Genomic DNA, 15073 nt, shown 5'->3' with positions numbered 1-15073 from the left:
TCTTGTCACTGCCTCTCCTTCAACTCCACCTTGGGCTCAGCAGGTAATGGAGTTGTTGCAGACACAGCTTTAAGCAGCCTTGGGTGTTCTCACTGACCTGAGCCCCCACTATATCACCCCGAGCTGATTTAGAAGGCATTGCCATTCATTGACAGCTTCTTGTTCAAACTCCTGTGTACGGTGCTGTTTCTAGGGCTGCACCAGTGCCACTGGGGACAGTGTGTGAATTTTCTGTGTCTGTAGCTCCTTCTAGGAAGGACCCAGTGGCCACTGTGAACCATGGGATCATAAAATAGTAAAGCTGAAAAAAACCCAACCCTGAAGAGGCTTGCTGATTTCACCTTGATGCCTTAAGATGGGGTTCACTAATCCTATCTTGTACATGATCAGTGATTGTCCAAGCTGCTCTTTCAAAACCTTTGTTGCCCAACCAGCTCAAACAGCCTGGTCCAGTGCACTCTAGTTCTTACTGGTAGAAAGATTTTTCTCTTCCTGAAATCCAGCCTGTGTACACCTGATAAAAAATGATCATGTAGCAATAGTCATAATAAAACTTCAATCTTCATCTTTCAGGAAATGAACTAGCTTTGGGATGATGGAATATCACCATGAATGTGCGGTACCCCTCTTTTGAATTTTGTTTCACTTGGTGCCAGTGGGATTGAGCCGTTCTCCTTTCCCTGGAATCCTTGTGCACTTTTCTGCCCATTGTCGCAGCACAGAAAAGCTCTCAGGAGCTCAGGGCACGTAACTTAACCATGATACAAGAGCAAGGCAAGAAAGGGAAAAGTCTTTTATAATTCTGCCCCTTTGTGAGATGGTTTCTACCCATTCTGAAGTGCAGAACATGCTACCTGCACCTGCTGTTCACCTTGAGGCAACTTGTTTTGTCTCTTGTTGGCTTGTTTTTGCTTTCAATGCAGCAGGATTGCTTCTGAGCTGTTTCAGACCATTGAGTGATTTAATTCCTGGGCTGACCCAGGTCGTGCTATCTGATCCAGGGGCTGGGTGGAGCTGCTGCCCATTGTCTCCACAGCCTGCGGTCTCTTTGATGTGCCCTGGGGAAGGTCCCCCACCCAGAATGTTACTCAAAATGTAGGCTACAGCTGCAGGCACTTCTGATTTTATGTATGTGTACGTATATATATTTATTTTTGTGCATACATGCATGCATTTACAGTGTCTTTTCATGGGAATTACCTCATTAAAAGAGGTGAAGAGCTCTTCTGTCCCAGTCCTCATCGTACATAGCTTGCAAACAGGGAGGGGAGGTGAAAGAAGGGCACAAAATCATCATTGCTCTGATCTGAAGGGTGTTAGGACTTTCTCCTGTCCTTTCTTTTTGTGCTTGTACATCCCCTGTGTGTTCTCACCCTTCTGCAATTGGTCTTCACTCTGTGTGATGCTCTGCAAACCAGCTGCTTCCTGTGTTATTTGTGAGCTGGCACCGGGTGACTCCAGCAGTTATTCTGAGGTGTATGCTCTCAAAATGATTGTAGAGCTCGATCATAGATTGTTGGTTGCAATTGTAGGTGATTGCAATAGTCAGGCTTGTTTTGGGGCTGTGGGGAAGAAAGCACAATCAGCTCTTCTCAGTGATGTTTTCACATCTGGAGAGTGCTGTAGGGATAAACTGCAATCAGCTTGGAAAACACAGGGATTGTGCAGAGCTGTCAAACAGTAACGTGCAAATTCCAGTCCCTCTCCAGCAAGACCAGACACTTCTCCAGAGTATTACTGGCTTTCCAGCCTCCCTCATCCACACCATTAGACATTAAACCAAACTATAACTTTGCACCCTCAAAGACCTGACTAAATGTTTAGTTGTGATGCCCAAAAAAGCCTCTCCTTAAAGGGCACTTCTTAAACACTGGAGAATCAGGTGATGTTAAAATCAAAGTTGTGTCACTGTGAGCACAAGAGAGCAGGATTACACCGGTGGCTTTCATTCTGGCATGTTTACAGTGTTTTATTTTTTAGGGCAAAGTCTGAACAGCCAAATTGATACAAGCAGGGTAGAGGGAAAAACCTGATTTCAGCTGCTTTGTGCCTACCTGTCCGTGCTGCACAACTTTGTCATTATCTCTAGTACTGCACAAGTGCCTGGTGTTTGGCGTGGCCTTGGATTCAAGCTCTTGCTCTGCCACCGTATTTCATTCTGTGTTGAGAGACCTGCAGATAGAGCGAAAGCAAATAGAAAATTGCGATCCCAAAACTAACGTGCAATATCAGTTTTTAAAGGAAGGTGCTAAAATGGACCAGTGGAGCAGTTGCTTGATGCAATATATTTAAAATTCATTTGGTATGCTTTAACATTATAAAAGCTTCCCTGTGTAATTAATAGAGTTCCCTCATAAAATCGTATCCAGCCGTGGTGACCTCGCGGTTGCGCTTGCAGGGGGATGCAGCTGGTGTATGCGCAGTGCACGTGCAATCTTTGCCGAAATTATCTTTCAGATTTTTCCTGTAAACGTACAAACCTGTGTGAATAACTTCCCTAGAGCTGGGATTTTTCTTGTGGAAACGGCAAAAAGCATGTTCTGCCATAACACTTCTAAATGTCAAACCCATGTCTGGATGAGGCAGTAGGCAGAGCTGTATGTTTCGCCATATTTTTAGGCTTGAAACCCTTTTTTGGGGAGATGTATTTTCCACACGATGCCATTATGAGGCTGAAAGCTGCAGAGGAAATTTCATCCTGAACAGTGACTGGCAAAGTTCGGAGCAAATAAAAGCGGAGATTATGGTCAGTTGTGAGTACAAAAGGTCCTGTTAACTTTGTGTTGTGGTTGCATCATTATCCACCCCCTCTTCCTCCACCAAATAGAAGGCCGCTATCCTGTCAAGCTGGGTTCACCTCCTCGCACCTTTCGCAGTTTATCTGTGGCTGTGATGCACAAGAATGTGGTGAACCAAGGCTCAGAGAGAGGGGTCTCCTCCTGCTCACCTTCCCTGCTCTTCATCTTCCTGCAGCCTTTCTCAATCTGCATCTGGAAGCTGTCGGATCCCTGCGTGAAGTGATGCAACTCAGTAACTTGGCCAAAACCAGGAGAGTTTTCTGTGGAGTGAGCAAAACAAGGCAGCAGACAGAGGGGGCTGAGTGCCAGAGCTTGCAGGGTGAGGGGTTGAAGGAGGCTTTTTTTCTGCCAGCAGCTAAGTCAGTCTTGAAGCTTTTGGTCTTTCCCCTTGCCTCTTTCTGGTTTGAATCACACATCCTTACTTTTTGTTGTCCAAAAGAGTCTCTGAATATCTGGTTACAGCTGTTTCTTCTCTGTGAAGACTTTAGCATTGATTTTGGTCCTGCTTGATTTAACCAGTCATCTGGATTCCTGAGAGGTACCTGTGCAGAGCTCTCATGGGGAGTAGGTCCTGCCTTCACCCTTGGCTGCTCTACTGACGGCTCGTGCTTGTGAGCCACCTCATCCTCCTTGTTCGAGTTGTGAGAGGCAGCAGCCTCTGAGAAACACAGATCCCCATGCATCCACGTGGAGAACACCGTACATCCATGTGGAAAATGCCATAGAGCACACAGATCAATTCAGGAAAGAAGATGATGGGTTTGTTAGGGTATATTGTGTCTCTGAAAATTACCATGTTTCCTGCTTAGCCCAGGAAGTGGGTGCCCTGATGCAGTTGCCCTGATAATTTTTCCTTTTGGAGACAAACTTGTGCATCTTACAGGAAAAGCAGAACATGAAAAAAAAGAAAAGCAAACTGCATGCTTTAATTAAGAGAAACTGGAAAACACAAAAAAGGTCTCTTTTTCATTGCAGTGCAACTTTAATTTCCTCTCACCAGGTATGTGGTAATAATTTTTAACTTCCTGTAGATTGAGGTATGTGCATGAAGTGCCAAACTGGCATGTGTGTATTGTCACAAGATCTTTAATTTGAATCCATCCAGTTCCCTGACTGTTTTTCATCAGCTTTCCAAAGGAAACAAAGCTTATGCAACTCTCTGAGAGCGTTCTCCAAATAACTTTTGAACCTGTCAGCCCATTATGGGGAAATCCGACAGAGCGGCTGAAACTGTCCCTATATCAAGGTCTTAAAATTGTGTGAAAGCTGGTGATTGATAAGGGAATAGTGCCCCCCTGTGAAGAAAAAGCTGTAGTTTGAACTCAGCTGCCTTATTCTGCTGCCTTGCCCAAAGAGAGGGGTGTGTGAAGTGAAGGAAGGAGAGTATGTGGCAAGAACTGCAGCTATTATGAGAAGCAGGAGATGGGTTTATGGCTGAAAGAGAAAAATCAGTAGGAAAGCAGGCTTCATGGAGCAACTTATTGAATTTAAATGAAAACAAATGTTGGGAAGTCAATGTATTGGAACACTTTTCAATGTACCTTGTGCAGGTTGTTTGTCAATCGCTTTGAGATTTCTTACAGCCAAAGCAAACATGACTTTGGATGGCAACTAAGTCTTGCCTTTCTCTCTTCAAGGTTTTCAAACCATACCAGGCATCCCAGCATGACATGTGTCGATTCCACTCCGAGGACTACATCGACTTCCTGCAGAGAGTGAGTCCCAACAACATGCAAGGATTCACCAAGAGCCTCAACGCCTTCAACGTAGGCGATGACTGGTGAGTGCTCTGTGCCTCCTGTGAAGCTGCATCCGAAAGGGTCCTCCTGCATTGCTCGTGTCCAGAGACCTCTTTTAGAATGTCCCCTTGCTTGTTTTTTAACCGGATTGAGGTACCTGTCCTTCCTGTGTACATCAGATTAATGGAAACTCCTTGATTTCTTTCCCTTCTCTTTAGATCTTGCAGTCTTCGTCTTTAGGTCTATATTTAGGCTGTAAGCTTGTTGGGTTAGAAACTATCTCTACTTGTTCTGGCCGAGCCTCTAGTTCTTCTTTAACATGCTAACTATTTTTTTAAAGTAATTGCCTGTCATTTTAGATACCTTAATATGTGCATGTTAGATTTAAGACAGCTGTGAGCCTGATTTTCAGGTAGAACTAAGGGGATACTCATGATTCTCTACAAAACTACATGAGATCTTGTTGAGAATATTAAATTCCAATATTTAATTCTCATGAGAGATGAAACTTGAAAGAGCTGTGTGGAAGGGCTCTGTGGGTATCGGAGGAAGCAGCAATGTGTCTTTTCTGGTTGAGGATTATAAGGGCTGGCAGAGAGTAAGATTGTTCTTATGTATTCTGTGGAGGGGGGAAAGCTGCACTAGCACGGTAGGAGTTATGTTAGCTAGAGAACAGTGTTATCCCAAGCAGGTATTAGTATAGCCTGGTTTTTAATATTTAGGCTGAGAATCAGAAGACCTTACTGTAACCTTGTTGCTCTGATGGTCAGAAACAGTCTTCTTAGCAGAAATGAGAGGGAAGGGTTAGAAAAGCCCACAGCCTTTAAGGCATTGCTTGTCCGTGAATTAGATGTGTGATGTGATGCCAGTAAGCTGGTGACACAGGGGCTCTGTGTTGTGTGTTTCTGCACTCTCCTGGTGCCTGGGTTGGCTCTGTGTGGTGGGATGGGTCAGACCTCAGCACTGTCCTAAGAGCAGCCTTGGTTTCCAGTGAGCTGTGTGCTTGGAAGCAGAGGAGGGGCAGGATCTTCCAGATACAGTTGTGGGGGAAGAGTGGAGGGGCAGATCAGTTGTTTCCTCTCCTGCTGCAGTGTCTCACATTGTGTCCTAGCTCTGGGGACGTGTCAGCAGGGCTGTGGGACTGATGCTGGCACATGTTGTGAGCAGGGGAGCCTTTTCAGGACTAGCTGAGAAGCTTTGGTAATCATTATCAGATTCAGTGAGTTTCCCATTGTACTTCCAGCCAGATTTCTTGCCTGCTGGTACTTGTTGTGTTATAAGCAGGGTCAGAGTGATCCCAAATTAACTCTTTCACAGAGAATGGAGTTTTGATCTTGCTCAGGTAATGTCTCGGGACAGTTTTATTCCTGGATTTGCTCTGGAGAAATGGGGAGGAATGAGATGTTGTTGTGTGTTAGAACCATGGTTTCTTTTTCAGCCCAGTGTTTCCAGGCCTCTTTGAATTTTGCTCTCGCTATACTGGGGCCTCCCTGCAGGGAGCAACACAGCTGAACAACAAGGTAACTGAGCTGACATGCTTCTTTTTGAAACACAGGCATAAGTGAACTGGTTTTCAAATTAAGGAGAACCTAATGGGTGTGTTTTGTAAAACAACAGAGCAAGCGCTGCTGCAGTGCAGTGTAATTACCTAGTGCTATAGGACTGCTAAGCTTGAGACCATTCCTGTACTGTCAGAGGCAACAATTTAGTAGATGCTTAATCCAGAGGGAGGCACTGGGTACTAATGCTGCACATATTAAAGTCACAAAGCACTGTCAGTGCTGTAGAACAAACCAGGGGTCGTCAATGAAATCAGCTGCAGGGGGGTGCTGCTAGGTCTCTGTTTTGGAAATGCACTAAATGAAATCCTGCAGAAAGTCTGAAGAAGAAAGTCTCTCAGGAGGGTATTAAAAAATACAGAGGTTTGAGTCTTTTAGAGACCTGAGGAAGTAAAGAACAAGTGCAGGAGCACTTGTTGGCTGGGTTAACGGCCAAGATGGAGCTTTGGAAAGACCTCTGTAGAAGAAGGAGAGGATGGAAAGGCGTTTGTGGATCACGGTACTGAGGAGGTGGGTGCAAGGTTGTTGTTACTACGTTGTCACCATTAACCAACTTATCTTTCCTTTCTTAGATCTGCGATATTGCAATAAACTGGGCAGGGGGCCTGCATCATGCCAAAAAGTTCGAGGTAATGAGACAAGCCTGTGTACTCCTCGGTCTTTTTGAGGCCCAGGCTCTGTGTTGGTCTCATTTCTAACGCTATTTGGTTTTCTCTGTCTTGCAGGCTTCTGGTTTCTGTTATGTCAATGACATAGTTATTGGCATCCTGGAGCTGCTCAAGTAAGGACATGGGGCAAGCATGGCACTGACCTGACTGGTGTAGGGTTTCCCTCTGGTGCTTCACTGTTCTCTCTTCCCTGGCTCTCTCCCTTATTTGCCTTTCTAGAGTCCAGAAAGGCCAACAACTTGATTTTTGGCCTGGCCTCTTCTTTAGGTCCAGGAAAGGAGTCTTGAGAATTGGAATATCTGACTCCAGTTCTGTTGCATGCAGTTTAAGGGATACAGAGGAGTTCTTCAATTCCATTTCTCCTTAGCCATCTGTGAAATACTAATTTCAGGGTCTCCCGAGTCTCAGCATTTTTGTCACGGTGAGCCTTTTGTAGGTAAATGCAAATTATAGGTTACTGGAGACAGTTAAATGGCTCCAATCTTTCTTGATTTGCTTGAGTGACTTAAGAGGACTTGAGCAACACATGGATGATCAAAGCCATTTGATATGCCTGAGGTGGGACAGGGGAGTTCTTTTGGCAAGTGGACTTGCAGGTAGATGTCAATAGTGGTTTTCAGAGCTCTAGGTGATACTGAGGCACGTGGTCAATAGTGAGGTTGGGTGCAGTGCAGACAGTAATGCTGTTTTTCCTCCTGTAATCTATAGATATCACCCACGTGTTCTGTATATTGATATTGATATCCATCATGGAGATGGTGTGCAGGAGGCTTTCTACTTGACGGACCGTGTCATGACAGTGTCATTTCATAAATATGGGAACTATTTCTTTCCTGGTACAGGTATGTATTTTCCCTTAGGAGTGTGAACTTGGCCTCACTTCAGAATCCTTTGAAAGCTCTGCTGGAGTATAAAAGTGTAAAATAAAGAAATTAGAGCTGCAGGGAGAAATGATGGAAGAAAAGGTATGGAAAAAGCCATTAGAGAGACACAGAAGTATAGTTATTTGTAAGAAAGAGGAATCCTAGCTAGGTTAAGAGGTCTAAACCCAGAGCAGATCTGGCCTTCCCACACCTCTGAAGTCTCAGGTCTGTTGTGAATCTCCTGTCTTTCCCTGGCCAGGTGACATGTATGAAGTTGGTGCAGAAAGCGGTCGTTATTACTGTCTCAATGTACCTCTACGAGATGGCATCGATGACCAAAGTAAGTAGGTGTTCCCTCCTGTTTCCACTTGCCCAAACATTTGCTGGTCCTTCTGCTCCAGAGCCATGACTAATCTCCCTTTCTCTCCAAAGGTTATAAACACCTCTTCCAGCCAGTTATTAACCAGGTGGTAGATTACTATCAGCCCACCTGCATAGTTCTGCAGGTAAGAAAGCAAACATCTGTGCACATGTCCCTTCTTTTCAGAAGCTGTAAGTTGAAGGGAGCTGCTATAGATGTGTTACCTTCTGGATAACCTGGTTACCTTCTGGTTATCTTCTGTTCCTGGGGAATCAGGGTTTGTGTGTCCCAGCTGAGCTGCTCTCTGTCACCTCTGGTGAATGGGGCTGGCCAAGGGGTGGGGATGCTCACGTGTGTATGGAAAGCAATGCCTCCGTAGCCAAAACTCAGTTGTTCTTTTTCTGTTCCCCAGTGCGGTGCTGATTCTCTGGGTTGTGACCGTTTGGGTTGTTTTAACCTCAGTATAAGAGGCCATGGGTAAGTATAGCGGGGCTGGGGCAGAGCAGTTAGTGGAAAGACTGTCCTTCAGCCTGAAGGGCTCTAATTAGAGTCCTCTGCTGTGAGGCTTGAGCTTTGACTTTGGCCTTCCAGCAGTACCAACAGTTTTTTGGGGTTTTTTTAAGTCATGTGACAGGAGGGGCTCTCAGAATGAGGTGTTATACAAGGCGCTGCAGAGCGGTGGTTCAGAGTAGCGCATGGTTCAGGCTCCCTGGGTGGAAGCCCTGAACTCCGGGTGTGTCGCTCCAGCCATGGTGGCATTTGAGTGCACAGTGGCATTTCTGATGCTCGAATGTGTGCTGCAGTTAACAGCTGTGACACTTTTTGTTTGGCATTTCTAGGGAGTGTGTGGAGTACGTAAAGAGCTTCAACATCCCCTTGCTGGTACTGGGAGGAGGTGGTTACACAGTCCGCAATGTGGCACGATGCTGGTGAGTCTGTGCTTGTTGAAAGTCACTGGTTACGCAGTTACTGTGGGCTTTGTATGCCATGCACCATGTAGCTTTCTCTGGACTGAGCTCATCTTATTCCATGTTTTCAGGACTTACGAAACATCATTGCTTGTAGATGAAGCAATTAGTGAAGAGCTCCCATACAGTGGTAAGTTGGAGTTTTGGGGTTTTTTCCTCATCAGCTGAGCTAAAGTATTTGTTATACCAACTGAAGAATTAACACTTCAATTCTGCATTGACCAGAGATAAGACGAGGGCCAAAGTCACAGCACTTTCTGATCTTAGAGATGGCCTTAGTTGTCTCCTACCTTCACTGAGCAGACACACCTTTACTGTGTCATTTATCATTTAATTTGAATCCTTTTCCATTTGGTGACCTGAGCATTACTTTTGCTTGCTCAGTTCATATAATTCCTTGCAGCTGCATAGCTGTAAAAAGCTCTGCTTTTTAGGGTCTGGTCACTCCTAGTATGGTGGGAGAGTGAGCTCTGCTCTCTGCAGAGCAGTGCAGGCTGGCCCCCTTGCCTCTGTGTTGTAACTCTCTTGCTTGTTCCATCAGAGTATTTCGAATACTTTGCTCCAGACTTCACCCTTCATCCTGACGTCAGTACAAGGATTGAAAATCAGAACTCCAGGCAGGTGAGTGCTTGCAGCCTTATTGCACTATTGGCTGTATATTTCCAAAACCCTGTGGCTGATACTCTTGTGAAACCAGGTATAGCCCAGGCAAGGAACTCTTGCGGGGCAGAAAACTGATGAAAAACAAGCAGGATGTCCTCTGGACGTCAGAAAGTCTCTCAGCATTTGAAAACCTTGCTGTATTGTCTCACTGTTTTCTATGAGCTTGAAACTCGTGGGAGAGTTTGCTCCTTTGCTCATATAAATGGCTTTTTGCACAAGTTTGTCTCTCATGGCCACCATGTAGAAGGTGCAGGCAGGTAGTAACAGTTGTGGCTCTGTGCAGACCACCAGATTTCACTGTGGTGATTCCTCTCTATTTTTTCTATGTAGTACTTGGATCAGATCAGACAGACGATATTTGAGAATCTGAAAATGCTGAACCATGCTCCCAGCGTGCAGATCCACGATGTCCCTTCTGACTTGCTCAGCTACGATCGCACAGATGAGCCTGATCCAGAGGAGAGAGGCTCTGAGGAAAACTACAGCAGGTACCAGCTCTTATTCTGGAGAAATAGGCTTCCCTTTCCATCCCTCCTAGGATGGGCAGGTGATAGAGGCTGTCTGTTTTCTAGAACAGATACTCAGTCACTTCTGAGTCCCTGGTTTTATCCAGGGAGCCTCTCAAGACATGTGTGGTCTCCCCACATAATGTTTCATGGGGGTGTTTGGGTGCAGGGCATCTTCTGACACTGGGCAGTGTGACTTAGACTTTGTTCTGTGGCCCCAAGGGTGCCAGGGCTCTCCTCGCTGATGGTGATTGTCTTTTCCTTAGGCCTGAAGCTGCCAATGAGTTTTACGACGGTGACCACGATAACGACAAAGAGAGTGACGTTGAGATCTGAAGGCTCTGGCATGGGGCTCTGGACTGTGGGGAGTCCCACATTGGACATGGGTGCTTGGAGCAGATAACTGGGCCATGTAGGAGCCAGTTAGCCCTCCCTTCATATCTGATTGCATGCGGTGGCAGCAGAAACAGCACCACTGCAGGCTTCTGCTATCTGGAGAGGCAGAGAGCAGTGAAATGTGTTCCTTACTTTCCACCACGAGTTAACAGTTCCAGCTGTCACTGCTCTGGGAAATGGAAATTCAAGTAGCACTTGAATCTGTGCTGTGTGCTGGCTGGCAGCCGTGCGACTGCCGTCAGAGCCTGACCCGTGCCCGTTCAGTCACCTCCCGTAACTCCCATGCAGGCTTCTGCCAGCAAGGTGGGAGCTGGAGCAGTTGTGCCTACGATCTCTGCCTCTCTTCAGCAGCAACACCTGATACGTCCTGCTCTCCCTGGCCCTCCACTCAGGTACTCGCTTGATTGTCCTCTGAAGCCTGCACTGAGAGTTGCTTCCTGATGTCCCTTCTAACCGTCTGATGCTCCACAGCTCAAGGAAAACTATTCAAGAAGACAAGGCCAGTTGTGGGATAGGGGTCAGGAGTGTCCTTGGAGCAGGGTGCAGTTTGATGGAGCAGGAGGGAAGAATGTATGCAGAGCGTAGTCTTCTTTGTTCCCCTTGTACTCAATTTTGCATTCAGAAATGAGTACTGCAATGCTTTGCTGGGTTGGACCCAACTTCCCTGTTTTCTTTAATCTTTGAGAGGCTAAAATCACTGTGGAGCAGAGGTGTGGCTGCCAAGGTCAATACATAGCGTGACTTGCACCTCTAACGTAGCTTCCAGCTGCGCTTTCCAAGTTCACACATGGCCCTTCTGTGTGTCAGCAAGAGACCGGGGCAGCTTGCTCAGAGTGGATGGAAACCATTCCCTCTTGACTGTACCCAGGAGACAGCGCTCTGCTTGTGGGTGACGGAAGCTGCTTCCTCCAAATCCTGTCATCTCGCCCTTACGTGGCAGAGATTTCTCTTGGCCATCTCTCAAATCCCAAACTTTGCTGCTCCTTCTCCCGAGTCGTCCGCCTGGTACCTGTCGTGGTTTGGAGTGTGCCATTTGGGGAGGTGGGAGGGGTTTAGCCTCTGACTGTCTGTACTGTTCTGTTTGTTTACTGATGTCTTTCAACATTAAATGAAGAGGCAGTATTTTCTTACCTGACCTGTTGTTTGTCTGTTTAATGCTCACACCTTTTTGGCTCCTGTCCTTCCAGGCAGGGTATTGTCCTCTGCTGTTTGACCTGTCTGAATGAAAGGAGGGCATTCAGCTCCTCAAAATGTGTGTAGGTGAGTTTTCAGCCTCGGTGCACAATGAGGAGGAGAGAGCCCCAAGTCCACTTACAAGAGGAGATGAGGGTTGGTGGACTTTCCTGCCTGTGCCTCTGGTTCCAGTAAAAAATTTGGCAGAAAGCTGCAGAGCTGATTCAAGAAACCTTTTGTTTTAAATGTTATGGCTTCTTCAAGTTGCAGTTTCCTCAAGGGTCTGCTCTTTGCAGTCTCACTTTCCTAAAGCCCCTGTTAGTGACTCTTTTTCTTCATTTTTAGACCTGCTGCTGTCTTCCTCTTCACTCCCCCTTCCCCGGTCCAGGACATTTTACCCTTTATCAAATAAGCTCATGCTGCTTGCGTGGATTGATGTTCCTCTTGAGTCCAGTCTCAGCCAATAAACCTGCGGGAAAAACAAGAGAGGTAGAAAAGAAAAAGAAGTATTGAACCAAAGGTATCTAACTGTCCTTGTTTCTACTATTCTGCAGCTGAGATAATGTTCTTTATAAATCAGAAGACACAAAATGCTGCTCCAGCGACCAGCCAGGTTTGTGAAAAAGAAACACTTGTGTCTGAATAACAAGCAGACTGGGTTTATTCCACCTTGCCATCTCACCTGGTGTCAGGACACTGGCTTGTTTCCTCTGCTGCTGTCACCACCCCTGCAGCAAAACTGATTTACAGGGGGAATCCAGGCTCCTGCCTTGGGCAGCAGGCGGTGTTTGCTTTGGGGGAATTCCTTCTCTTGTAATTCTGTTTTTCCTGGGAAGAGGGGAATGACCGTATCTTGCAAAATCCACTTCTTACCCCCAGCACTGTCCTGGCTTTTTCTTTACAGAGCCCTGTTCTGTCTTGTGTTTTCAAACAGGGCTAGAAATTTGGAATGTTGTCTTAGCTGGGCTTCTTAAGGTGGATTTGGTTTGGTTTGGTTTTTTAAATAGCTAGGAAACAGGTTTGGGCTGTAAAGAGTTATTTTTCTATTTATTTATTTTCCTTTTAGTTGTATTTTTGTACTGCAGCGGAGCTATCAAAAATAAGAAAGCATGCACTACACTTGCTATCCAGCATTTGCAGGGCTACTGGAGCTGTGTTAGACCAGCATTTATCCTTGGCAGCACCCGGTCACAGAGGCCTGGTGCTGGGGTAAGACCAGGGCGAGCCTGAGACCCCCTACACCAACCAAAATATATGGTGGGAAACCTGCACCTTCTGGCTGTAGAGGACACCAAAGGTCTGGAAGTCTGCTCCCTAAAAAAGGATGGGCTGGCAACAACTGAAACTAAATGAGGCCTGATTTTAATTATCCAGGCCTGTCCTGGTTTTACTGGGATTGAGTCATAGGATTCCATTTTCTGTTCAGCAGAGCTGCATTTCTGAGATTTGCGGTGTTTGTGAGAACAAGTTGGGGTGAGAGCTGGGGTAGTTATTTTCCTCAGAATATCTAGGGAGACTTTGTTTTATCTTCATACTAAGAATAATATAAAAACACCCTGATGTTTTGGTTTTTGCAGGGTAGTGTTCACACTAACTCAAGGAGTGTTTTTCAATCTTTGCCTGCATTTGTGCTCCTAGTTTCTTTAGCATCTTATTTTTATTATTCCCCCTCCCTTCTCTCTGCATGAGGGGACGGAAGAAGCAAAAGCCCAGGGTTTTTTGAGATGTGGCCCAGGTGTGGTCACAGAAAGTATCAGAATGTATTCCATACTATAAACATCACACTCGGTATAAATTGGAGAGCTTGCTGAGGACAGCCCCTCTTCTGACAGCAGCCGTCTCCACAAGGTCTCCAGCTCTTGGTTCCTGAGGTTTTCCCCTCCTCTGTTGCTTTTTCGTGCAACGTGGTCAAGAACTGCTGTTTGTTTACAGCAGTGCTTTCCTAAATGGTATTTCCTTTTCTTTTTAGATAACTTGGTTGATAAAACCAGGATGGAGAAAATTGAAGGCAGAGTGGTGGAACCGGAGAAAGAGGTTTTTGGCTGACATGGTCAGGTAACTGATAGGTTAACAGGGATCAAACTAAAGCCTGTTCTGCTTGGTGCTGGACTACAAGTGCTGCCTCTCACTTCTGCATAATTGATTATCAATGTACATGTTGAGCTTCCTCTTTCTGACAGAGGAAGAGCATGTGTTTACATCTTAATTTAAAAAATAATAAGTGCCAGCTGTCACTGTGAGGGGAAACAACATTTGAGCTATGGGCATGGGGCTCCGTTACCTCTTGAATTTGCAAGCAGATAGTCCCCTGCAGTTTCTGCCTGGTAGGAAATAATTGAAGCTGTGACAGGATGTAATTGAAAAATGCCGTTCCTGTCACGGCAGTGCGAGCAGCTGCCTCCAGGCTGCCCAATCTGCAATGAATCCTTCCCAGCAAGAAAGGTGTCACTGTGTGTGTGTCACTGTGAATACGTGCTCTGGGAAACTTGGTGCCATCACTACCAGGCTGGAGATGGGCTGTTAGGAGATTTTTGCTCCTTAGATTAGGCAGAGGCATGAACATACGTCTCTGTGTGACTGGAGTACTGCATGAGAGCGAGGTGGTTGAGGCTTTGAGAAGTTTTTAGGAAAAGCAAGAAAGGCCACTCCATCCCTACATATACCCATACACATACACCTTGTATGTCCCTGCTCAGCTCATCTGTTTGTTGCCTCTGCAGCTGGACTTGGAACCGACTGCACAGAAGAGCTGCAAATAGAAATGAAGACAATGAAAAGGGGCTTTGAGGAGAAACTACTTGATGCACGTAGTGAGAAGTAGATGCTGGAGGTGGTGAATCAGCAAATGACTGTGGAGAAGCAGGAGCTGGCAAGCAAAGTCTCCTGTCTGAGTGAGGAGGTCTTTGTTGGGCTGAGATGTGGGCTGATGAGTTGGGGATGGGGTACAGCAGGTCAGACACCTCGTCCTCCTCAAAATGCTCTGTCTCTTTCTGTGGAGAGGCAGCATCCAAGGTGTCAAACAGTGAGGGCTACAGGCTGACTGTGGTTTGGACACACCACCACAAGAGCACAGGCTCTCTGTTCTGCAGATCCACAGGCTTTCCTGCCTTTCTATCCTTCCTCACACTAGGATGGTGCAAAAAGAGGACTGGGGTTTGCTTTCTATGCTGCGCTGTGTTTCTAGCATCCTGTTTGATATTCATGGCTACAGACTGCTGAGGACTTTGATATATATTTGTGAGTTCCTAACAGTTGAGATGGACCTAATAAACCACCACACGTCTCTAAAGGCCTGTTTCAAACACTGACTTGTGGGGTTGGCAGCATACTCTACTTCATGATTGTGCATCCTGCTGTAGCTTCCTTGCTAGATCTCTTC

At 46.1% G+C, this 15073-nt stretch overlaps 1 protein-coding gene across 1 annotated transcript in view; it reads left to right on the top strand.

The window, feature by feature from the left end:
- Positions 1-10662, top strand: part of HDAC3 (histone deacetylase 3) — a 10985-nt gene extending 323 nt beyond the window's left edge. The window contains exons 2-14 of the mRNA XM_010183277.1: positions 4436-4578; positions 5976-6057; positions 6669-6725; positions 6822-6877; positions 7473-7606; positions 7887-7967; positions 8060-8133; positions 8401-8465; positions 8828-8917; positions 9028-9086; positions 9498-9577; positions 9950-10107; positions 10392-10662. Coding sequence (XP_010181579.1) covers positions 4436-4578; positions 5976-6057; positions 6669-6725; positions 6822-6877; positions 7473-7606; positions 7887-7967; positions 8060-8133; positions 8401-8465; positions 8828-8917; positions 9028-9086; positions 9498-9577; positions 9950-10107; positions 10392-10461 — 1149 coding nt within the window. The 3' untranslated portion in view covers positions 10462-10662. The remainder of the gene's footprint in view (positions 1-4435; positions 4579-5975; positions 6058-6668; positions 6726-6821; positions 6878-7472; positions 7607-7886; positions 7968-8059; positions 8134-8400; positions 8466-8827; positions 8918-9027; positions 9087-9497; positions 9578-9949; positions 10108-10391) is intronic.
- Positions 10663-15073: the final 4411 nt, after the last annotated feature.

The sequence above is a fragment of the Mesitornis unicolor genome, unplaced genomic scaffold (assembly GCF_000695765.1).
Source record: "Mesitornis unicolor isolate BGI_N332 unplaced genomic scaffold, ASM69576v1 scaffold18494, whole genome shotgun sequence".
NCBI lineage: Eukaryota > Metazoa > Chordata > Aves > Mesitornithiformes > Mesitornithidae > Mesitornis > Mesitornis unicolor.
Note: the sequence above shows the minus strand (reverse complement) of the source record. Positions and strands in the feature narration are given on the sequence as shown.